General features: G+C 44.0%; 1 protein-coding gene across 12 annotated transcripts in view; it reads left to right on the top strand.

Moving 5' to 3' along the window:
* Positions 1–5,412: 5,412 nt before the first annotated feature.
* Positions 5,413–25,006, top strand: part of KIF1A (kinesin family member 1A) — a 114,544-nt gene continuing 94,950 nt past the window's right edge. For all 12 annotated transcript variants that reach the window (XM_060274633.2, XM_060274632.2, XM_060274629.2 and 9 more), the window contains exons 1-2: positions 5,413–6,120; positions 21,640–21,800. In XM_060274633.2, the coding sequence (XP_060130616.1) occupies positions 21,695–21,800 (106 nt within the window). In that variant the 5' untranslated portion in view covers positions 5,413–6,120; positions 21,640–21,694. The remainder of the gene's footprint in view (positions 6,121–21,639; positions 21,801–25,006) is intronic.

Genomic DNA, 25,006 nt, shown 5'->3' with positions numbered 1-25,006 from the left:
TACAAACATCAGTTTCCTTTTCTCCTCTTCATGCCATCATAACAGCAGTTCTGCAACCCTGCCAAACAGGCATTAGATAACAACAGAGCGATGGAGTGGATATATTCCAGCAGGGCTTGAGTCAAACAGGAAATGCTCCAGCTGGGACTAGTGAAGTGCAGGGAAACAATCTTCTTCCAGATAAGGGGATGGGGATGTAATAAAGGCAGAAGGTGCATGCTGCAAACCTGAGCAGCCCTGAACACAAAAGGGAATCCGCAAATGCTTCTTCTCAAAAGGGTAGCGTGCTCCAGTGATCCTGAGTGTTAAGATCTGGGTAGGAAGGGATGTCAGATAAAGCCCTTATCTGAGTATACTGACTGGAGACAGACCTTGCTGTTTTAAACCCAAGTTTCTCTGAGCCTGCAGACTTATTATTTAGGGTGGATTCATAAATGCATGTATGTCATGGAAGGCTTAGAGGACAATGCAGTCAGGCAATGCACACCATCCAACTGAATAGCTCACCACTCATTGACTCATAACTAAATGTTAAATCTGCCACCACTGACAAATAAAAGGTTTTGAGATATGTTTTAGTGATGAGAGGATATAAATGTGCTTTCTCCTGCGAAGTAAGTCAGGTTTCCCCATGTTGCTGAAGTCTTTTTCCAACAGATACACTTACCAGATGACTTCACTCAGCTGCTTCCTCAGAAAAATATCAATTGTATTTCTTTCTTTCCAGAGAAACCATTTTGATTGGTTCATTTTTTTGAGGATAAATGCATGAGGCTATTTTGTTGTTGTTTAGTCATTTAGTCATGTCCGACTCTTCGTGATCCCATGGACCAGAGCATGCCAGGCACTCCTGTCTTCCACTGTCTCCTGCAGTTTGGTCAAACTCATGTTGGTAGCTTTGAGAACACTGTGCAACCATCTCGTCCTCTGTCATCCCCTTCTCCTTGTGCCCTCAATCTTTCCCAACATCAGGGTCTTTTCCAGGGAGTCTTTTCTTCTCATTAGGTGGCCAGTATTGGAGCCTCAGCTTCAGGATCTGTCCTTCCAGTGAGCACTCAGGGCTGATTTCCTTAAGAATGGATAGGTTTGATCTTCTTGCAGTCCATGGGACTCTCAAGAGTCTCCCCCAGCACCATAATTTAAAAGCATCAATTCTTTGGCGATCAGCCTTCTATAGAAGCAATGAAATCTCAAGCTATACCAGAAAAAGTTGGCCCTAGCATATATCGGTAGTCAGCTTTCTCCCTTTACAGTGGCCAACCAGATTATTATTATTATTATTATTATTATTATTATTATTATTATTATTATTTATTTTTATTATTTATACCCTGCCCATCTGGCTGGGTTTCCCCAGCCACTCTGGGCGGCTTCCAACCGAATATTAAAACAGTACAGCATTCTCAGGACCGGTGTTGTGTGGTCCCAGCGGCCACTCCCAGTCACTAGTCTAGCTGCCGCATTCTGGATTAATTGCAGTTTCCGGGTCACCTTCAAAGGTAGCCCCAGGTAGAGTGCATTGCAGTTGTCCAAGCGGGAGATAACCAGAGCATGCTCCACTCTGGCGAGACAGTCCGCGGGCAGGTAGGGTCTCAGCCTGCATACCAGATGGAGCTGGTAGACAGCCGCCCTGGACACAGAATTAACCTGTGCCTCCATGGACAGCTGTGAGTCCAAAATGACTCCTAGGCTGTGCACATGGTCCTTCAGGGGCACAGTTAGCCCATTTAAGACCAGGGAGTCCTCCACACCTGCCCACCTCCTGTCCATACCTGCCAAGTCCGGGTCGTAAATATCCGGGATCGGCAGCGCGCGCATGACCGGAAGTTGCGTGACGCAACTTCCGGTGGCGCTTCGCCCTTCTATGGGCACCAGAAAATGGTGGTGCCAGTGCCGGAAGTCACTTCCGCGCATGACCGGAAACACGTAAAGCGACTTCCGGCGCCGGCACCGCCATTTTCTGATGCCCATAGAAGGGCAAAGTGCCACCGGAAGTCGCGTCACGCAACTTCCGGCGCCGGCGCCGGAATTTTCTGGTGCCCATATAAGGGCAAGCGGCACCAGAAAAATGGCCGGGTAACAATTGCATTCTCCTCCACAGTCATAGCTGCCAAGTATCCCAATTTAAGGGACAATACCGGGATTTTCCGCTAAACGGGAGACCGCCGGGAAACGGTAAGAAAAAAGGGGTTTTCCCGGCGGATACGGGATACTTGGCAGCTATGCTCCTGTCCCCCCAAAATAGTACTTCTGTCTTGTCAGGAAGGTCTATAGGAAGTCTGCCAGTAGTTCCTGGGCACAACAGCACTCTCCCTTTCTGTGGTTTCCAGCAACTGATATTCAGAAACATATTGCTTCTGGTAGTATTTACTTCTTACTGCTTTTTTATTTATTTTAAAGCAAAAATTAGTTGCTTTTAATTTAGTTATAAGTTGTTTTAACTGCTTCTAACATGTTTTAATTGTTGTAACCCACCCTAGGACCTTAGGATGAAGGGCAGGTAATAAATTTAAACAATAATAATATTTATTATTATTTTTAAAAAAACAAAGGCAGCCATAAGGAAAAACTTCAAAATCCAAAAGTCAGCAGTACCAATAATGATAGTAAATGATTTTTTATATATCATAAGAAAGCAAGATAAGGTATAGAATTTCCCCTTGCAATTTGCTTTTGAAATGCGGTAACTTCATTGGAAAAAGAATATATGAGAAGAGTGTGTGACCAAGGGATGACCCGTATGCTGCTTTCAACATCTGCTAGCTAGGAAACTTGGATGTAAGCTTCTTTTCTTATTGGTATAAATGAATATTTCCATCTGGCAGGAATGTCAGCATTCTAACTAGCAAATGCCAGCCTGAATAAAATTGGAGATAAAGCTACAAAGATGCAAAGCCCAACCTCATATGCCCTTGCTGTAAATAGTGACATACATGCTTCAGCTGAGGGAGAAGCACACAGTGGAAGCAGTTAGGTCTGCAGCAATTACCGCTCCCCACATCAAATGGGGGCACCTTTTGTGTGGTTGCGCGCAGCCCCCCCCATCCCATGCGGCTCCTGGTAGTACGGGCTGGCTTTGGCCTCCCTCCACCTACCTCATTGGCAAGTTTTGGCTTCCCCGTAGCAAAACATCACAACTTTGGCAGTTTCAGGCCTTGGGCGGAATCATTTAGTCTATCTTCCCTAAATGGGTGTGTGGGTGGGTGTGTGTGAAGCGGTGACCCACGCCCCCCTTGTGGTGGTGATACCAGGGTTCCCCATTAAAGGGGTCTTGAGGGGAGGCATTGGCCATACGCAGCTGAGAGGTTGTCATTGCTCTCTCCTACAATGGCAGTGAAATGGGGGGGGGCTCTCTGCTTGAACATATGTTCTCCAGAGCCAGCCCAATCCCCACACATTCTGGATAACCCTGATGCCCCCCCAGATCCCGAGCTGGGGACTGGAAAGGATAAACGCCCAATGCCTGAGCCAAGGTCTCCCTACATCTGAAATTTAATAAAGTTGCAGCCAATTTTAATCCCATAGCATGTTATCCTGAGTCGTCATTCCGCTTGGGAGTTGCCTGGGGTGGGGGTGGGGGACTCCGCCTGTCCACGCAAAGACAACAAGTGGATACACTTTTTAGATGACAGATATAAAACAAGCAAACAAAAAGCTTCAATATGGACCAATATAGTCCTCACTTTTAGAATCCCGGGGAAATGTCTGAGATTCAGAGATGGTAGAGTAAGCAAGCAGAGTGGAAATTTAAGTAATTAGATGTGATGAAGAGTTTGGGACAAAAAGTAACAGGTGTTATCAATGTGCACAATAAATGATGCTGGGGTGGGCATAGGATGCTATTTTCCTGAAATTACAAAAAAATAAGTCATTTATTAAATACATTTTTCCTGTATCAAGTGGATTATTTATGTTGGAAGTTATTGCTAATATTTTTGAACCAAACAGAGAAATAAACAGCTTTCAGATACAGTTTAAAGCAAGGGCCAACTTAAAAAAGTATTACAGAAACAAAATAGCCCTACAAAAGATAAATGATTAAGCTCACAACACTGCTTGACTTGTAGTAACACCAAACAAAATGTAGGTGATCACTAATTAAAATTGGCCCCCACTGTTTATTCAACTACAGTATAAACATTAGTTGATTAATTTACCTAATGAATCTATGAAAGGTTGCAACTCAATCCAAAGTGCCAAGATATCTTGTTGGGGCTTGTGGCCAAGATTAACATTGGTATGGGAGTTGTTCTTGTGTATATTTTTTAATTTATTTAAAATGTAACACCCTGCTTTGCTTATGAGAGCCCTGGGCAAATTACAAAACAGAACTAAAAACCCAAGGTCCGTAAAATACAGTAAAACAAAAATGTAAACAATTATCCACAGAATACAGTATTGTTTATTTATATGCAGTATTTGTATATGAATTGCCAAATTTAATTTACAAAGCAGTTTGCAATTTAAGAAATGCATGCACACACTACAGCTAAAACCAATACCAATATAGCAAAACTAAAAAACCCATATATTAAAGCAGTCAATGGAATATTTATTTCATCAATGTATATAGTTCATTTAATATATAAAAACCTCCAACATGTGTTTTAACAAATGACACCCTAAAACCATTAAGTGAAAATTCCAATAAAACAAAACATGTACTGGTACTTTCAATATCAGAATAAAAATCTGGAGACAAAATACTAAGCAGTACAATATAAAAATTAAGCCAGGAAATGCAAGCAAATTTTTAAAACAAGTTCTAAAGCATGCCACAATTGACCCCTTGTGGATTACAGGGGCAAGGGTTCCAAAGGGTTAGTACTACTGTGGGAAACACCTGCTTCTGCTTTGTCACTAGATGGCAATCATCTGTGTATTTTATAGAAGCCTCACTGTTGAATTTCTTCCTTTTAAGGAGCTTGACTAATTGATGGTCCAACGACCTTTCCCTTTTAGAAAATGCTGGATATTTTGTATTTTACTGAAATGTTGTGAACTGCCCTGAGAACCTTGAGGTTGAAGGGTAGGTTGTTGATGTTGTTATGCTGCTATGCAATGATCATTTGGTTCCTAATTCCAAATTGGTCAAGGCCAGATGAAATATATCCCAAGCAGACCAGAGGCATTGCAGAATCATAATATGAAAAATTGAAAGATTATCAACGTATTGTGGTGGATTCCACCAATACATACAATATTAATTCCATACGATCTCCGAAATGTGAACTCTGCAAAAAGATTTGAGCACACAAATGTGGCAGGAGATCAGCTGTGTGTTTACTTGATTCTGCTACACAGCTGCTATATTCACATGTGATCACTTTGCAGCAATGAAGACCAAAAACTCCGATTATTATTATTATTATACCATATATATATGACTGGCCCTCTTCGGTTGTTTTTGTCATAACTGATTTAGTTTCCTTGCTAGCGTGTGTGCAGCGGGGCGGCGAGGAATGCAATTTTCGAGCACCAAAGCGCGTTGGTCTGGCCCTGTGTAGATGCGCAGGCTGGGGATGATGAGTCAGATCTCCTGCGATAGAGCAAGTGCATGGATGCGGTTGGCACGGATGCCTGCCGTCTCCATTTTCGCTCGCTGCTTTGAGGAGTCATACCCGGTGTGGGCGGGAGGCGCTTGTGCTCTGCCCAGGGCGAAGACGGCTGCCTCTGCCGGCTTTCCCCCGGGGCCACGCATCGCAGTTCCGCAGTGAGCAGGTCGGCGGCCTCTGGAGCGCCCAGAGCAGGCGCCCCTCCCTCCCTCCCTCCCTGCCTTCCGAGAGGCAGCATCAAAAGCGGCAGAAGCCCAGCGCGAGCCCCGCCCTTCTGGCGGCTGCGGTCGACAGGCTCCTCTGCTCCGCCAGCCAATCAGCGCGCTGACAGGGCCGAGGGGCGGGGCGCGCAGTGAACCTGCAGGAATCGAGCATCCCCAGAGAGCGCAGCATCAGCACCACAAGCCAGGGGAGGCGGCCAGGCGCGTCTCTTCGCATCTCCTTCCATCGGGCAAGCGGGCGGGCGGGCGCTCAGGCAGGGGTCGCATCCCGGAGCCTCGCCAATGCCAGCGCCGGCATTTCCCAACGGAGGGCGGACTGCACGGAGCCTCTGAGCCCGCAAAAGGTAAGCCCGCAGCCTTCCATTGCCTTTTCTCTTGGTACCCCCTCCTCCAGTCCCCCCCCTCCTCTTCTCTCGCCCTTGGAGCTGCCTCGCCTTTTGCAGCACTGACCCTCTAGCGGCCTGTATCCACGGGAGAGAGGCCTCGGGAGCCCTTGCAGGTCCTCTCGCAGGTCCTATTCATTCTGCTTTGAATGCTGCTGGTAGTTGCGCATCTCTCCCCCTCCCTTGCGGCTGGCTGGGTTTCAAGAAAGGACAATGGACACCAGTTTCCAGCCGATCCTGCTTTCAGTTATCTGGGGAAACAATCACGGGTGTGTGTCTCTGTCGTTCTGCGTGTGTCCAATCATGGGCCCCAGCATCTGGCCACTGTTTCTGTCCCTTGGATGTGTGAGGCTATTAAGGAAAGAGCAAGATTTAAGTGACAACACAGGTTCTGTTCTCTATTTTTCTTTCCATTGTAAAGCGCTCTTTGTGTGTGTGTGAAGTATGAGGGGGTGTTATGGCCAGTAATGGTAGCAGGTAAGAGAACAGTCAGACTGGAAAATGATGTTAGGAATGAATGGAGACAGGAACTACCCCTTGTAAAAGGAAATGTGGTTTCCAATAAAATGCAGTTTAGATTGCAATGATAACCCACTTGCTCAGACTCAAAAGACAAAAACACCCACCAGGTGTTTTTTGCTTATTTTTCCTAATTCATCATAGAGAGGGCAGATGCCTTTCCCCCTTGATCAGTCTGTGTTGCTCTGTGAGAAAGAATAAAGACCCTCTTTTTGTCTTTCAAATCAATCTGCAAGCTTCTGAAAAATGTCCAGCTAGGCAACAGAAATGCATTGCTAATAAACACCACCCCACCCCACCTGCCCCTGCATCAATGGCTGTGACACAGGGACCATGGAAAGAATGCAGAGTCATGGGGATTGGGCGAGGGCTCGCCAGCCAGCCAGCATAACCTTTCTTTTGAGCACCCCATAATTCACACTTATTTGATTCGAACCAAACCCTGCATCCTTTTAATGAAAGCACTTTTGAGAGACAAGGGCGGGAGGGTGAGAAGGAACTATGTCTGTTGTAAGCAGTAGCAATAACATTCCAATCTCCATTTCCTGCACATGCTATGGCTCCCAATGTTTTGTGTGGGTGTGTGGAGAACCTTGGAAACCTGTGGCATGGCATATATCTTTATAAAGATACAGTCCTGTTTGATGAAGATGGAACAATGTTGGCTGCAGCAAAACAAAGGTGGGTACATTGTCATCTGTCACATCTGAGGGGAAAGAAGCTAGGGGAAATACTTTAGGTGTGTGTGTTGTGTGTGTGTGTGTATATATATATATATATATATATATATATATATATATATATGACTGCTCTGATGTGGGTGGAGATTCTATCTGGGTGTCAGCCATTTTATAGGGTTTAGAGCCCAGACTGCTGTAGTATCACTGGGCAGGCTTGTACTATAGCATCCTCTGGTCTTAAATATGTCCTGGATGGGGGTTTGTTTGGGTAAAGGAGAGGGTATGAATAATGGGCACTGACTCCATGCTTAAATCTAGCACCTGCCTTGAGCACCACAAGGTCCTTTACTAGTTCACTTATAATCCCAGGCAGAGAAGAACCATAATGCTTTTGGGTGTCAGATAGAAACAGTGCATCTTCCTGAATGATCTTGAAAAGACAAAAGGGCTTGCAGGCATTAGATACATGGCAGAGGTGGTGATAACTATAAGCAGGGAGGGGGCCCTGCTATTAGTGTGGCATGCTTGGAAGTCAACCGAGGCCATCTTAGGAGCAACATGACTGCTGACAACATGGCTGAATATAATGACTTATGCTATTGTGCCAAGGGCTTTGAGCAAGAGACATCTCTCCCCCACCCCCAGCCTAAAGCATGTCCTCTATGAAGTATGCTAGGGAAAAGGAACCCTTTATACTTCAGCATAAATTCAGAGTTGGAAATAGAAGTGGAAGGAATCTGTGCATGTCATAGCACGAGTCCTCCAGGCAGGCAGTTGCAAATAGCACCTCAAGGAATACGAATTTGCTGCAATGCTCGTTCCTTTAGGGCACAGAACAACAACCAGGTTTTGGCACCATCAATAAGAGATGAGGCGGCTGTTTTAGGGTTGTAAGCCTCATGAAATAGTTCATATAAGGAGGGAACAGGACCTGTGGTGCAATTAGATAATTTCGGGCTCTGGACTTCATAGTCTTGTGGGTAGGGTGCCCTCTTTAGATAATCTTCTGCATTACTTCATTACAGTACTTAAAAATGTTGTAAGCCAGGCCTGCTGCATTTGGGGGCCCTCCTGTTCATTCTGCTGAGTACCTGAAGTCCTGCTCTGCAGCACCACTGAAGGGGAAGTGCTGACATATGATCTGGATTTCTCTCCAAAACTTACAAAAACCGGATAATCACCATTTACCTTTTTTCCTCTGCCTTCTTTAGCTTTCAGTGAAAGAATAGGGAGCAGGTCACATGCTCCCCCCCCTCCCCCGGATGATGCAAACACATGCTCATCCACAGTGGCCTTTTGACAAGGCTAACAAGCTGTACACTTCTACCTCATTGTTATGGCCTGTCTTCTACATCTGCCATAGCAAACCGGGGTACGGAAGTTTTTAATAATCAGAAGTTCAGAGCATTTCTTTTGGCTCAGCTTTAGTTTGGTTTGGTCACAGTGTGACTCCTGTGACTTGCCATTACGATTTCTTATAGGTTTCTTTTGATATATCTCCTTGCAACCCTAGCTAGGCCAGGCCCAGTCTTCTACATCCTCTGAATAGTTTATCATTTACCATTTCATAGCTCGTGGGGGAGGACTAAGGTCACTGACAACATGGTGGGAGGGCAGAATAAAAGCTAGATACTATGGGATATTCAATTCTCAGTCAACTTCATTCTGACAAAGGGTGGGGGGGGTATTTGGATCACTGCATTTGCAGATCTTATTTTCACAACTGCTATTATATAGTTTCCCTTTATCTTCTTGTGAGCTCTTGGCTCCATTTCCCACAAATAATCTTCCTTTGTCTCTTCAGCTCACGGTGATTTCCTCTATTTGGGAATTCACTATACAGACATGTAGAATGTTGACATGTGTTTTGATCTGGGGTTTTTTCTTTTAGCTTATTAGTGAATTTAATTATTGCTGGAATGTTTTAAAGAGTTGTTTTTAATAATAAATAAATAAATAAATAAATAAATAAATAAATAAATAAATTTTTATTTATACCCCGCCCTCCCCAGTCAAGAACCGGGCTCAGGGCGGCTCACACCAACATAATTACAATAAAACATAAAAAGAATTAATTAAAATACAGATTTAAAATACAGTATTAAAATTTAAAGTGCAGCCTCATTTCAAGTAGTCCATAAATCCAAGCCATGAGGGAGGAAAACACAGGGGTCAGGCTGAGTCTAACCCAAAGGCCAGGCGGAGAACAGCTCTGTCTTGCAGGCCCTGCGGAAAGATGACAAATCCCGCAGGGCCCTGGTCTCCTGGGAAAGAGCGTTCCACCAAGTTGGGGCCAGTACTGAAAAGGCCCTGGCTCTAGTAGAGGCCAATCTAGCCATTTTATGGCTCGGGATCTCCAGAATATTGTTGTTTGTGGTCCTCCGCGGGGCATACCAGGAGAGGCGGTCCCGTAGGTACTGTTTTTTAAACTGATAATTCTATTGTTTTATTATATTTTGTAATCTGCTTTGAGGTTTTATTACAATCAAGAGGCATCTAAATCTAGTGAAATACAGGAAATAGATAAAAATAACAAAAAAGGCTATTTTAAAGATGAAAACAGAACAAAATGCAAAAAGCAGTCAGAATGTAAAGTGCTGCCTTATACTCTCTCAGAAGAGTGACCCATATGCTTGTATTATCCCACAAGCAGCAAGGGTCCAGTGGGAGAGTTTTTCCATAGTCCTAAAAAACACATACCACAATTATATATTATTATTCCATTCTTTCTCAAAAGTGTCCAGGGCAGTATGCACTGTTCACTCTAGACTTCATTCAGCAATCCGTGAGGTATGTTAGATTGAGAGATCAGAGGTGGATTTAGGGTAGCCTGACTGGTTCCAAATGGGGCACTTCAACAATGATGAACAATGGAAAGTGAGAGGCAGGGGGCATGCTGAATTTCAGCGTTGCACAAGCTGCCACTGAAATTTTAAAGCCCAAAGTCCACCACTGGAGAGATGCTGACTGGCCCAGGGTCACCCAGTGGGTTTTGTGGTTGAGTGGGGACAGAGGCAGATTTAAGGGGACACGACCGGTTCACTTGCACTGGGCACGGAGCCTCAGGGGTGCTGTTGGGGACTCCACAACTATGATTTAGAACTGAGTGCTGGAGGCATAGGGGCACTGAATTTTGGCATTGTACAGGGCACTGCTGAGATTTGAGACACCAAGATCTGACACTGGTGGGGATTTGAATCCAGGCCTCTTCAGGTATAGGTGGCAACCATGACGTACAAAGTGGCACTAAAGTATAAGTCCTTCCTCTGTCTTTAAAGGTGCAAGATATAAGCTGTATAACACTGAGTAAAAATGATTCACAATCTGAATGAGTCAACAAAGTGAGATGGTTGCAGGAAAAGGCAAGTGCTATTTTGAAATGCATTAACAAAAGGATTATATGCACAAAAGGCTCTTTATCACTGATGGGGTCCAGTTCCAGATATGCCATTTTGCAAAGAATCGTGCCTACTGAGGAGCAGTAAGGGCAGTGAAGATTGTCCTTTGCCTCCATCACATATTCAAGTACCTGTCTAGAAGAGGGGTTGTTTTATATTGCCTGAAGCTTTTTAATACCTGCTGCAGGGAATGGCGTTTTAGACCATTTGGAAGCCCACTATGACTTGTTCGCGAGGCACTTTGAGAATATAGTGGCTCGCCTCCATAGCTATCTCGATGCCACATTTACTGCAGTCTCCCATGAGGTATCCAGTGCAACATCTACTTTGAAATCATTGATTTCAGTTTATGTGGACAAACTGCTTGCAACGATGTACCCAACCATGTGTTCCTCTTGCCTCTCTTATCTTATTAAAGCATGCTGACCAGGTGTGGTAAGGTGGCTTCAGAGTGTAGAAAATGTATCCTAGCAGAAGAGAGTGGTCCTGGCTGTTTTCGAAGAGATGGTGATTCAGTCACTTCTGGGGGGGAACCCCCTCATACTGGACCCTTGAGTTTGTCACAAATGCCTTTGAGGGAAGGTAATCAAGAGAGTCATGGTGGGACAGTTGCAAATACTCAAATAATAATCTTGGCCCATTTCATTCTGGGTTGATGGGACTGAACCGGTCTTGGTTGATGGGTGGCCTTTATTGGGAGAAGGACAAGGGGAGTGCAACCCTGTTATTCTTAAATAATCTCCCAGTGGCTTTTGAAACCATTGTCCATGGTATCCACCTGAACTGGTTGGGTGAGATGGCTTCTGCGGGCAATGTTTTATATTGGTTCCGATTCTGTCTCCAGGGTTGGTTTCACAGATTAGCATTGGGTGGTTTTTTTTCCTCCCTGTACGTTGTGCTGTGGGGTGCCATAGGGTACCATCTTATCCCCTATGCTATTTAACATCTACATTAAGCTGTTGAGAACAGTTGGCAAGAGATTTGGGGCAAAGTATAATCAATATGCTGGTGATATACACCTATCTGTTTCTCTGTAACATAAGAATCAAGATAGGCCATGTAAACCCTGGACCAGTGCCTGGACTTGGTGGTGAGCTGGCTGAGGGCCAGCAAACTGAGTCTGAATCACAACAAGATGAAAGTGCTGTGGGTGAGTGGGTCTCAAGTCCAGATAATTGGTCAGTTGCCCACTTTGAATGGAGTCATATTCTCCCTGAAAGAGCATGTTACTAGTCTAGAGGCCAGGTGAACTCAGTGGATATAAGTACCTTTTAGCAGCTTCAGCTGTTTCTTGTCTGGGATAGCCTATTGTTGTTATCCCTGAATTGGTAACCTCCAGATTGGATTACCACAATATAGGATTGGACCTGTGGTTGGTTTGGAAGCTGCAGCTAGTACAAAATGTAGCTGCTTGACTGCTCACTAGGGCAGAATATCACCATCAAATTACTGGGCAAAGTTTAAGGGGCTGGTAGTGGACCCAGGTGGCGCTGTGGTTAAACCACTGAGCCTAGGGCTTGCTGATCAGAAGGTCGGCGGTTTGAATCCCTGTGACGGGGTGAGCTCCCGTTGCTTGGTCCCAGCTCCTGCCAACCTAGCAGTTTGAAAGCACGTCAAAATGCAAGTAGATAAATAGGAACCGCTACAGCGGGAAGGTAAACGGCGTTTCCATGTGCTGCTCTGGTTTGCCAGAAGCGGCTTTGTCATGCTGGCCACATGACCTGGAAGCTATACGCCGGCTCCCTTGGCCAATAATGCGAGATGAGCGCGCAACCCCAGAGTTGGTCACGACTGGACCTAATGGTCAGGGGTCCCTTTACCTTTACCTTTAGTGTTGTACTTATACAGCTTGGGGCCAGGACACTTAAAATATCATCTCACCTCTTCTATAACCATCTGACCACTGCATCCTGCAGCATAAGGTCATCAGGAGATCTGTTCTGTACCATGCAGAACTTGGACCTTCAATGTGGCAGTACCTAGTCTTTGGAACTCCCTTTCATTACATATCAGAAACCTCTATTGTCTTTTCAGTGCCCGTTGAAGACCTTCCTTTCTCAGCAAACCTTTTAAGTGGAGATTTTTTACCCTAGTCTGTACCTGTATTGGACTTGAAATTGTATATGTCATTATTGTCACTGTCTTTATTATTAAATCGCTTAGGCATGCTTTATGGGATGTGATTAATTCATCAATGAAATAAATAAATAAATAAAAGCAAACAAGCTTGTAGACAGTTCAAAGAGGAACAAAGTTTATGAAAAGCAAAATTTTGGGAAGTATTGAAAAGAATACCATGAATATAAAGGAGAATAACTATTGATCAAGATGACTGGAGGGAAGACAAAAATGGGGAGTTGAAATTGCACCATATAAGACTCAGAATTTCAGGGCAGCAGCAAGGTTGGTGGTCACAGATGAAGTACTGAGAATAGGAAAGACAACAACAACAACAACTTTATTTATTCCCTGCCATCTGACTGGGTTGCCAGAACTGTCAATGGAGGAACATGTTAAAATATAGAATTTACTTCTCTAAAGGTTTTCAGCGGGTGGTGAAAGTACCATCTCTTGGAGCTGGTTTGCAAAATTTCATTTATCTTTCAGGGTTCAACTAGATAGCTCTTTGAGTCACCCATATGAACAATTCTATTAACATTATTCCTATTGTCTAGGTTTTGTTAGAGCTTGCTTTGGTGTTATTGTGTTCTCCTAAGTACCCTTGAGGTCAAAAAATACCCTCCCAGTTGTATTTCTAGGCACATATATAGACAGGAACTGTTGCGCTCCAGAAAGCACACTCATCACACGTTGTTCAATCTTCTCTTGAGGACTGAGTTCAGGAGCAACATGTTTCGCTCATATGAAGCAGAAGGGACTGTGAAGAGTGCATCTATGTCATTATCAAGCAGCCTTCCCCATCGCTCAACTAAAGCCGGTTTTCAGCTTAAAAACAAAAATTGCCTTCCCCACTTTTTTATATATATATAAAAAACCTCAGAAGATTGTTTGAATATATGACTGCTGAAGCAGGATATGTACAACAGTCTAAGGAAGCTCCAAACCAGCAAGGAAACTAGAATTTGCTGCGTGAAGGCAGGCTTATAAATATTTAAAGTAAATAAGTAAAATGTGTGTCATTTGAAGAACAAAGGCAAAATGGGAGTCAACTCTTTGCTGCCTGACATAAATGCATTGTAGTCCTTTCTAAGACAGAGACACAAAATGCCAGCAGTGCATTGGTGTTATGCAACTTTACTTTGCAACTTTTGTCTTCTGAAAATTCTTAATTATAATATTACTTCACTCAATGGCAAAATATTTGACAGTCAAATTCACCTACTCTGAATGGTTCCAAACAGGATTATAGTGACAATTCTGTGGTGAGCAGGCCAAATGCATATGGCAGGGATGGGGAACCTGTGGCCCTCCAGCTCTTGTTGGATTACAACCCCCATCAGCCCCAGTCACATGCTCAGAGGTCAGGGATGATGGGAGTTGTAGTCCAGCAACATCTGGAGGGCCATAGGCTCCCCCATCCCTGGTGTAGGGTGCATGTTATGTGTGGGGGGGCTATCAAATCAATGCAAAACGGTTCAGAATCTAAATATAGGTAGCCTAATATGCTAAAGTGAGTTTGACTGTAATCCAGAACACACTTAATGGGAAATAAGCTCCACTGTGGGCCTTACCTCTGAGTAGGGATGGAAGGACCTGTCAATTTTGGTTTTCTCAGTTTCTCATTTTTCGATTCATAAATTTGCTTTTCTACATTTCTGCAGCAATATGAGGATTTAAAAAAAATCCTCTTGAAAATTCTTCAGCATTTTAGTGCAAGTTTCTTCCAATTAACATATTTTGGATGCAGATCTGTATGCAGTTTTTGCTGATATAATGCATTTTTTGTATGTTATTTTAATTATATATTAATTTTATGCGCACTTTCTTTCACCAAATTTATGCATTTTTTTAAACATTGGTTGTTGGAAAACTGCATTTTAAGAATAATAATGGAAAGTTTTGGGGAGGCACCTTGTATATCCACGAGGGGCCCAGCCTTCTCTATCCTGGGGCTGTAGTCCAGAGGGCAGCAAATTCAGACTGTTGATTATATTTCAGAAGCCTGCCCTGCACCAGAGACAAAAATGCTTCACTCACTCCAAAGCCTTTCTAGCAGAGTAACAGCTTTGCTGTGTTGGGAGCTGCACAAGGAGACAGCCCTATTAGAAATGCATGTGATTATCTTAATTACTAATTACTATGGCTCCTTCATGGGTATTCTTTTAACACCTCTGCTTCTTTGTTAGTTTTGTTTTCTGTGTTTTGAATTTCAGGGGGAGGGTGAACTTTTATGGTATCTATTTACTGTTTTTTGTTCATCGAATGAGGTAACGAGCTGCTCCCAGCACTCGAGGTTTGGTTGTCATGTTTGGTGGGCAGGAACTGAGAGGGTGATGCGCTGCAGAACACATTGGCTAAGTTGGATGAAATTCCCTGTGAGACCAAGAAATTGTCACCTGAGTCTCTAGAAGAATTACACCAGTCAAGAGGCACTCCTAGCACTGTCTCATTAAGCCTAACAACAGAACACCTCGCACAAACATAGCTCCAGGAACCTGTTTTATAAATGACATGTGGGATTGGCAAGAAAATGCTGGAGTGTGAAGTACTCCTATTCAGGGTGCTAGTCACCCAGCCAGCCGTGCTCTTTTCTAGGACACTCCATTTCTCTTAGCTTTCAGTTTCATTTATCCTGACAGTCAGCATTCTGTGCCTACCAAGTATGCTCACTTAATGCTGGGTATTTTGCTGTCCCTCTCATCTTTATTTTTGTCGTCCGCCCCCCCTTTTTTTGGTACTTCTGCAAACCGTAGGATTGCCCCAAGCCCATTGATGGTGCCATTATAGATGCATAAGGATCCACACTTGGAGAAAGAGTTTGCAATTTGTAGGTAGGATTCCAACTGTTAAAACGCAGAGCCAGGTCACTGTGGGATGTATATTAGTATCACTCCTATGCAGTAAGTGTAATGTTGCTGATGTATCTTGGACTCGGATGCCTTTGACTTGTTAATGAGGTCTGCCCCCCCCCCCACTCACCCGCTCTCTTCGCCATTTTGAAGTATTCTGTTCCTTTAAAAAAGGCTGTTGTTGCATTGGCTCTCCTGGGAAACACACAGCTTCTGTTCTGCATTCTGGAAGCCGCATTCTTGTGAATTAATAAGGGTAACCTTTATTTTCATGTAGAAGCTGCAGCAAGTCTAAAGCATTTTTATTTAAACATGCCTCCCCAATGCCTTTTTATATGGCATCTACCATTTTAAAAGTATTCTAATTTGGGGTTGCTTATCATGTTTTTGGAGTTTATTATATAAGTAAGCTGCCCTGATTGATTTTTTTTATTTTTAATAAAATATAAACATATTAGTAAAAATCTATTAGTTAAAGAGAATATATTAAATGAAAATTTCAAAGGGTTTTGGGAGAGTGTTCTTAAGAAACTCATAAATGTAAAATAGAACAAAATACATTGATCTTCAATATAGAGAAAGCATTCGAGACATTTCCAGATGGGGTTTTTTTCTGGCTGTTAAAGTAAGTACTCTTAATAACCACAAGCCACCTGGGGACTATGGTGTCTCTGCTTGTCCACTTTGGCACACTAAGAGATTAGTGTGCCTAGCGGAGAACACAGTTCAGCTCATGTACTCTCCAGGAACATTGTGTGCAGTTTTGCATCTCTTTCTTCCTTTAGCTCATACATTTCACGTGTAGCACAAATCACACAATCAGCAGTGCAGCAAACTGTCTTTTCAGGTAGAGCTATGCATTATTTCAGCAAATATGCATTTGTTGCAGTAATGCAAACACAGGGATTGGACAACTTGCAGGGAAGAACTGGCAGGTACGGTAGGAGGTAGGGGTGTCTTTTCCCTGCTCTACAGCATGGTAACTCCAGCTCACCCCAGTTGACAGGGCCGGCTCTAGGTAGACCCCCGGTGGCGCGGTGCGAGGGTGGGGGCGCCGGAGCGATCTCCGCCCCTCAGCGCCAGGACGCGCGACCTGCTTGAGACTGCCCTGCCAGTTGAGCTCTTAAATGGCGCACCGGGGGGGGGCATTTGCAGGAGTAGAGATGGAATCAATTTCTGGTCTTTTTCACATACGTTCCTTCATGATTTCCATTTTGTTACATTTCTACATCAATCTGCAATGATTACTTTAAAAACCACATAAAGTTTTCCATTGTTTTAAATATATTTTTGCCTAAAATATGCATTTTTCTATAAATGTTGTGGTGCATTTCTTGAGCCAAATAATATTACATAATGTGGAGGAGTGCTAAAGCCAAAGGATAACTGTTCTGATCCATGAATTAGTTTGGGAAGTGCTATTCTGGTCAGTTTGCTTAAAAATGTGGACCGAACAAAATCCTTGAGTGTTCAAGAGAAAGGTCGAGCACTCTGGTTCACCTGCCAGCTCTCCCCTGCAAATCTCCACACACACACCCCAGCCAAGCATTAGGAAGGAAATATGGGGTTAGAAAACTTGTTTTCCCACCATAATATCTAAGTCTTCTCATTCAATATGCCTATTTCCACAGCTCCTGACATTCAGACAGCTCTGAGGTATGAGCAGAAATGAGCAATGAACACACAAACAACTAAGGGAGATACTGACTGCTTATCTTCATCTTTAATATCTGCTTGGTGACTTGCATCTGGAAAAACTAATTTCCGTCCAGTTCTGACAGTTTCAGACATGCACACTGTTGACAATCTTTTTAATATTGTGTGATGTTTAGATGGGGCGGTTTTGAGGCTTTCACTTAATAACTGCATTCTGTGTGTGGCTCCAGCACTCATTTTTTCACATACAGCCTAAGCTGTAGTAGCAGAAAGCTGATTTGTTAGTACAGGGAGGAAAAATATGCTCCCATGCGAATATAGTGAAAATATTGTCTCTTTGAGTTGAAATATTCAACTTTTTAGCAGTAGGGCCAATTTTACCAACTGGGGTAATAGCAGTGATTGTATGTGGAGTGATATTGTGTGTGTGTGTGTGTGTGTGTGTGTGTGTGTGTGTGTGTGTGTGTGTGTAGCAAGGGTTTGGTCACTTCCAGAATGTCATTACAGTATTTTATGGAAGGAATTCAATAGCATACCAGCAAATCTTGGTTTGCAGAATTAAAGTGCTCTGGTGCAACAAATTTGCTTTTTGCAGTAAGGAAAGTAATGGGAAAATGCACTAGAAATTGTAGGATAGCAATCAACTGTTGGGAAGTTGTATAACCTCTACACGAAATATATCAGGATAAATGCTCAATAAATGGGTTGTCTGGAAGTGACGTTTCCACGGTCTGAGAAAAGAAGGAAGAACCACAGGGAAAATACAGGATGAGAATGGATAGATGACGGTGTTGTGTGGATGCCTCATAAATAGTGAGTGATTTTAGGTGTTTATACATCTCAGGGCTGTGGCTATATAGAACAGAGCAGCAGCTATTCTGATCAGATTAATTTATTTTTATCTAGCCACTGGACCATTGCAAAACAAGGCTTTTAAGAATATAAATGTAAAACAAGATTACAGAAATAGAAATTAACTTGGACATATATTTATAAACTATAACATGAAGAAACTTAGAGTGCTGAACTTCCCTGACAAATCACAACATGCCCTTTTAAAAAGGAAAGATTGTTTCTCTTAACAAATATTAAAATGACTAAAATGAAATGAAATACAATAAAGTTACGCAAATCTGGGGCAGCAGTTGAGTTTGTTGCAGAACAAATATTCCAGCTGGCAGATCACATTGAAGAAAAGCACTAAAAGGGGAAGCCGGGGTGGGGGTTTTCATCTGACATTCCCTCTCAATTCCGCGCTGTGGTTTCTCTGGTGCTTTGTATCTTCCGCCAGTAAGGAGAGAATCCTAGATGTAGCTGAGGGCTGTGACTGAGCTGAGCACCCCACTTAGCTCACTGAATTATTTATACTGAAAATAAACTAGGGTGGGTCCAGGAGGCTTAGCCCTCTTACTCAGATGTATAGTGAAGCCTGGCTGATGTGATTTTTATACCAGTTATGGAGAGTGGAAGCAGAAAACACGAGGAGAGATCCCACTCAAACTGGCTTTGAATTTTCCAAAATGTCCTCCTTCCCTTTGAGCAGCCTCAGTTCACTGTGGAATACAATGGGCCATGGCATCACTTTAAGCTGGGGGGGGGGGGGTAACCAATGAGTTCGAGGAGAAATCAAGTCAAAGATCCAGGCCTGCAACTTTACTAGTGCATCATCTCATGGGAACTAGTTCTGATGTCTTGTGAGGTGACAGTTATTCCCACACAGTCTCCCTCAAAACTTACCATAAAACAAATGCTGTACGTGGCAGGGGGCACTATCTGCCTCTTTATTTGCACTGTCTGAAAGCAGAGCAAAAGCTGCTGCTTTCTTTGTCAATCATCACTGTGAATTTTAGGCAAGGAGATGACCAGCTGTCAGGTGGTCAGGTTCTCTCCACAAAAAGGGAGGTCATGTGGCAAAGTAGATAGTGCCACAGATTAAGGAAAATCTTGTTTAAGTAATCCTTGCTAAATTAATTTGATCCAGCAGGATTAACCAGTGCTTTCTGATGGGCCTTTTGCTTCTCCAGTTGACAAAAATTACTAGCTATATTTCAAATATGCATCAGTCTCCCTGGGGCAGGGTTCTTATCAACTCTTGTGCACCCAACAGGGATAAACCCTGTCAAATTTAGAAGGCAATGAATCTTACGAAAAAGATAAGAACCTACAAAATATTGCATGCAGAAAAAATGGCATTAATCCACAGTGATGGTCTAGTTTGATCACGACCTAAGACTGGGCTGTGATACAGGCAACAGCCTGGAGAGAGTCAGGAGCTAGGAGCTAGGAGTCAGGACCCAAAGGCAATCAGGGTGCAGGACCAAAGGCCAAACTAAGAGCATATCACAATTAAGATCTTCTGACAACCAAGAAAGCAATCGGGGTTTTGGCACAGCAACTTCTTTCATCACCCTGTATGATGACCTCTCTTGGGAGAGAGACAGGGGAAATGTGTCCTTGTTAATTCTCCTTGACCTCCCATGGTATCCTTATGGAGTGGCTGTCCAAGTTAGGGGTGGGTGGCACTGCTTTGTGGTGGTTCTAGTCCTACTTGGATGGTTGTTTCCAGAGGGAGATGCTTAGGGATTGTTCTGTGACCACAAAGGCCATCCAGTCCAACCCCCTGCCAAGCAGAAACACCATCAAAGCATTCCTGACAGATGGCTGTCAAGCCTCCACTTAAAGACCTCCAAAGAAGGAGACTCCGCCACACTCCTTAGCAGCAAGTTCCACTGTCGAACAGCTCTTACTGTCAGGAAGTTCTTCCTAATGTTTAGGTCAGGCATCCCCAAACTTCGGCCCTCCAGATGTTTTGGACTACAATTTCCATCTTCCCCGACCACTGTTCCTGTAGGCTAGGGATCATGGGAGTTGTAGGCCAAAACATCTGGAGGGCCACAGTTTGAGGATGCCTGGTGTAGGTGGAATCTTCTTTCTTGTAGCTTGAATCCATTGCTTTGTGTCCGCTTCTCTGGAGCAGCAGAAAACAACCTTTCACCCTCTTCTATATGACATCCTTTTATATATTTGAACATGGCTATAATATCACCCCTTAACCTTCTCGTCTCCAGGCTAAACATACCCAGCTCCCTAAGCCGTTCCTCATAAGGCATTGTTTCCAGGCCTTTGACCATTTTGGTTGCCCTCCTCTGGACACGTTCCAGCTTGTCAGTATCCTTCTTGAACTATGGTGCCCAGAACTGGACACAGTATTCCAGGTGAGGTCTGACCAGAGTAGAATACAGTGGTACTATTCCTTCCCTTGATCTAGATGCTATACTCCTATTGATGCAGCCCAGAATTGCATTGGCTTTTTTAGCTGCTGCATCATACTGTTGACTCATGTCAAGTTTGTGGTCTACCGAGACTCCTAGATCCTTTTCACATGTACTGCTCTCAAGCCAAGTGTCACCCATCCTGTATTTGTGCCTTTCATTTTTTTTGCCCAAGTGTAGTACTTTACATCTAGATAAGACTGAGGCACTGTTAGTGGGCAGTTTCCTAGACCAGATGTATGGGAGGTGACCTGCTTTTCATGGGGGTTACACTCCTTCTGAGGATTGGGTAATAATAATAATAATAATAATAATAATAATAATAATAATAATAATAATAATAATTATTATTTATACCCCGCCCATCTGGCTGGGTTTCCCCAGCCACTCTGGGTGGCTTCCAACAGAAAAATAAAACACAGTGATCTATTAAACATTAAAAGCCTCCCTGAACAGGGCTACCTTCAGCTGTCTTCTAAAAGTCTGGTAGTTGTTTTTCTCTTTGACATCTGATGGGAGGGTGTTCCACAGGGCGGGCACCACTACCGAGAAGGCCCTCTGTCTAGTTCCCTGCAACTTGGCTTCTCGCAATGAGGGAACCGCCAGAAGGCCCTCGGTGCTGGACCTCAGTGTCCGGGCAGAACGATGGAGGTGGAGACGCTCCTTCAGGTATACTGGACCGAGGCCATTTAGGGCTTTAAAGGTCAGCACCAACACTTTGAACTGTGCTCGGAAACGTACTGGGAGCCAATGTAGATACACAGCTTGGGTACGCAGCTTGGAGTACTTCTTGATCTATTGCTGTCATTTGAGGCTCAGGTGGCCTTGGTGATGCGGAGAGACTTCCATCACCTTTGGCCCTATCTGGACCGGGATAGCCTAACTTCTGTGTGGGGCTGCCTCTGAAGACGGTTTCGAAACTTTAGCTGGTGCAGAATTCATTGGTTAGGTTGCCGTTCCTAACATCTCTTTCTTGTTTCTTCAGGGCATTTTCAGGAGTACAATCCTAGCAAGAGGAGTAAAACCTTCAAACCATCAGGATGGCAGGAGCTTCTGTAAAGGTGGCAGTGCGGGTGCGTCCTTTCAACTCCCGAGAAATGGGCAAGGACTCCAAATGTATCATACAGATGACAGGAAACACCACAAGTGAGTAATCATTGCGTATTTTTCTGCAAGACACTTCAGAGTGGGTTTGAGTGTCTTTCACATTACTTCTGTCATTTCTGATCAATAGTCCAGGAAAGAATGTGGAAGAGATAATGCAATTGTACTTGCTAATCATGGAGGTTTTTACAATTGCATTACAGAACATAGAAACGCTTATGTTGCATTTCTAATTCCACGTACCTGGGAGTACACTTTGGAGGGTAGGGGGAAAGAGAATTTTGCTTATGAAGGTTTCAGACAAGGTCTACCCTGAGGATTTGCTTTCCCTCATATCTGATATTGCTATGTGAGCATCTGAATTGTAGACCAGCAACATATTGCAAAAAGAGCTCAGCAACGCACCAACCAATTGATAGAAACAATTGTGTCTTTTCATTTATTTTCTGAAATGGCCTGATAGGGTGATACCAATTATTTGTAGATAAAAATACTTTTAAAAAATTACTCGATTGCCAAGAAATATTTATTTCTGAAAAAGCAGCTGGGGTGGGATTTATTTCAGGGTCATGGCACATGGGACAGTCTAATGTTTTGAGTCTTTACCATGACTCTAGCCCATATGTTCCCTCCATAGAATTCTAGAAGCTGCTAAGGGGAAAACTTTTCCTTTGTACTCCTAGAGGGTATTGCTAAGTTGCACGAGCTGCCTACATGGGAATTAAAGGGGAGAGGGCTGGGGATCAACACTTGTAGAAAGCGAAGGACCTGGAGAAGACTTCCCCCCACCAGCTATTTCGCACATACACATTGTCAGTGTTTTGAAAAAAGAAAAAGGTTCTGACCTCCTTTGCCTGGTCCTCGGACCCTAGTTGGAACAGAGTCCTTGGAAAAGATTACTTTGCAGAATGCTGGTTTTATTACAAAAACAAAAACTTCTCCAACCACGACCAACAGCTTTACACATAAAATGCAACCAGCTTTCTACCCTTCAACCAACCAACCAACCCAACCACCACAAACACCCCAAAAGATCATCCTATATATAGACAAGCATATTTGGGTGAAAGGTTGCATGAGTCATGCAGGCTTTGCCAATTCATTGTAGGCCGCTGACTCATGCTGACTCATTTTTTTTTAATTAAAGAAACAGTGGCTAATTTTTAAGCTGTGACACACATAACTACTTCTGTCTATTGAATCCAATGGCGTTTTGTCTGAGGTAAGTGAGGTTAGGATTGCTGCCTAAATCGCTTTATCTTCACCATGGTTCTGGACTTGCATTTATCTTACAAATGTAGATCTGGAACCAAACAGCTGGCAAAAGTGGCTTGGTGGTGGAAAGCATTGTTTGGGAGGTGTTACCCATGGGACCTGAGTGGTGGGTCTTCTTCACCAAGGCCAGGAACTCTTGCCCTTTTTTACTTCTAAAAACTTTTTTGATATTTTTTTAAAAAAACTTTGTTAGCAGGGCAGCTGGACACACTGCAATACACAGTACCAGTGAGACTTCACCCACCGCCTTAATTAACGTGCCCTTAACGAATTCTCCCTGAAAGCTGGTTGAAATGTGCATCTTTACATATAAAGTATATGTAGATTTGTGTCATGGGCCTGCACCCTGAGTATTTTAAGTGCCTACGGTAGCAATGACCTTGACTAAGTACTTTTATCCCTTTCCAGTTCTCACCAGAGGTGCTCCCTTACACCTGCCTTTGCCTTATGAGGAAAACATGAGAAATAGGACTCCTGTGTTTTATTTGTGATGCGCTGTTCCAAGGGCGTACCCACCACGGGGCAAGTTAGGGCAGCTGCCCTACTCTAGAAGCAGGGCTGGTGGGCAGAGGCGGAGCACAGCCCGGCGGAGCGCGAGTTCGCCATTCCCGCCGCGCCGCGCCGCACCCTCCCTCCAGCTCCCCGGCGCGCCCTCAGGCAAGGCCAAGCGCGGCGGGGAACCAGAGAGCGCGGCGCGGCGGGCGGGAACGCTGAACTCGCGCTCCGCTGGGCTGTGCTCCGCCTCCGCCCACCAGCCCTGCTTCTAGGGAGGGGCACAGTCCGGCAGAGCGCAAGTTCGCCGTTCCCGCCCACTTTGTGGCCCCTCCCCTTCCGTGCCTTGGCCCCTCCCCTTGCCCCCCCTAGTTTTGATCCTGGGTACGCCCATGCGCTGTTCTGCTCTTACAGACATTCAAATATAAAACAGCAAGTAGGAAGGAGCCGGGGAGATGCGAGGCTCTTGCCCTCCCAATGAGCCTCTTAAGGGCATATCTTATTTTCTGAACAGTGCTGCTGCTGTTGGTGTTTCCATGCTAATAGAAGCCTACAGTGACCCCAGAGCCAATGACCCAGAGACCTGCTGACAGTGAGGTTTCTATTGCCCAGAAGACAAAAGCAGCAATTGAAGAACCAAAGCAGCAAAATGACTAGCTAAGCCCCTCAGCTGGATATGAATGCTGGTTCTTTTTCCTTTTTTCCTTTTTGAGTCTCACTGAATTGAAGGACTCCAAACAGCTCAGCAGTTCTGTTTCCTTCAGTCCTAATAACACTTGATGTCAAATGCCTCAAGGTGTGTATGTGTGTACACCCACCCACCCATACACCAAGGGCTCACCCAGATTTCTTTTGTGTCATGTTTTGAGCACAGGTCAACACTTTAAAGCTACAAGAATATTCCACCCCCACCCTCCGTTGTTTTCCCTGGGAAAAGCCATGTTTAACCACTGAATCAGAGCAAATGACAATCAGATTTTCTGCAGATTGCCATTTGCTCCAATTCAGTGGTAAAATGAAGGTTTTCCCAGGTAAAGTGCCACGACAAAAACAAAACAAAACAAGTGCAGGAAGTCTGATCAAGATTAGAACAACAGCATGCTAAGGGGAGAGGATTAATATTTTCCTCCACCACCAGGACCCTGGGAAAAAAATTATCCCCATTCTACAAAAAGGGATAAGAAACAAACTACACTTATTGGCATCAATGAGAGATTCCTCCCCCCCCTTTGCTGTTTTCAGCACAGAGGTGAGACAGTTTCCCCCCAGGAACATGCCAGGGAATGGAGGGGCTAACTTTCCCTTCCCTGTGGGTGGGGGGAAAGGTTAAGCATCCCCATGCGCTGTGATTCCTCACCCAGACACTGCTGCAGTTCTACTTTAAACAAACAAATATTTACAAACAACAGATTTATTGTCACACATTGCTCAATCCTCTTATTTTTTGATTGAGGAAGGCAAATAAAGAAACATGGATGGGG

This window comes from Zootoca vivipara, chromosome 5 (genome assembly GCF_965207765.1).
Source record: "Zootoca vivipara chromosome 5, rZooViv2.hap1.1, whole genome shotgun sequence".
NCBI classification, from domain to species: Eukaryota; Metazoa; Chordata; class Lepidosauria; order Squamata; family Lacertidae; genus Zootoca; species Zootoca vivipara.
This window is presented reverse-complemented; position numbering and strand designations above follow the sequence as displayed.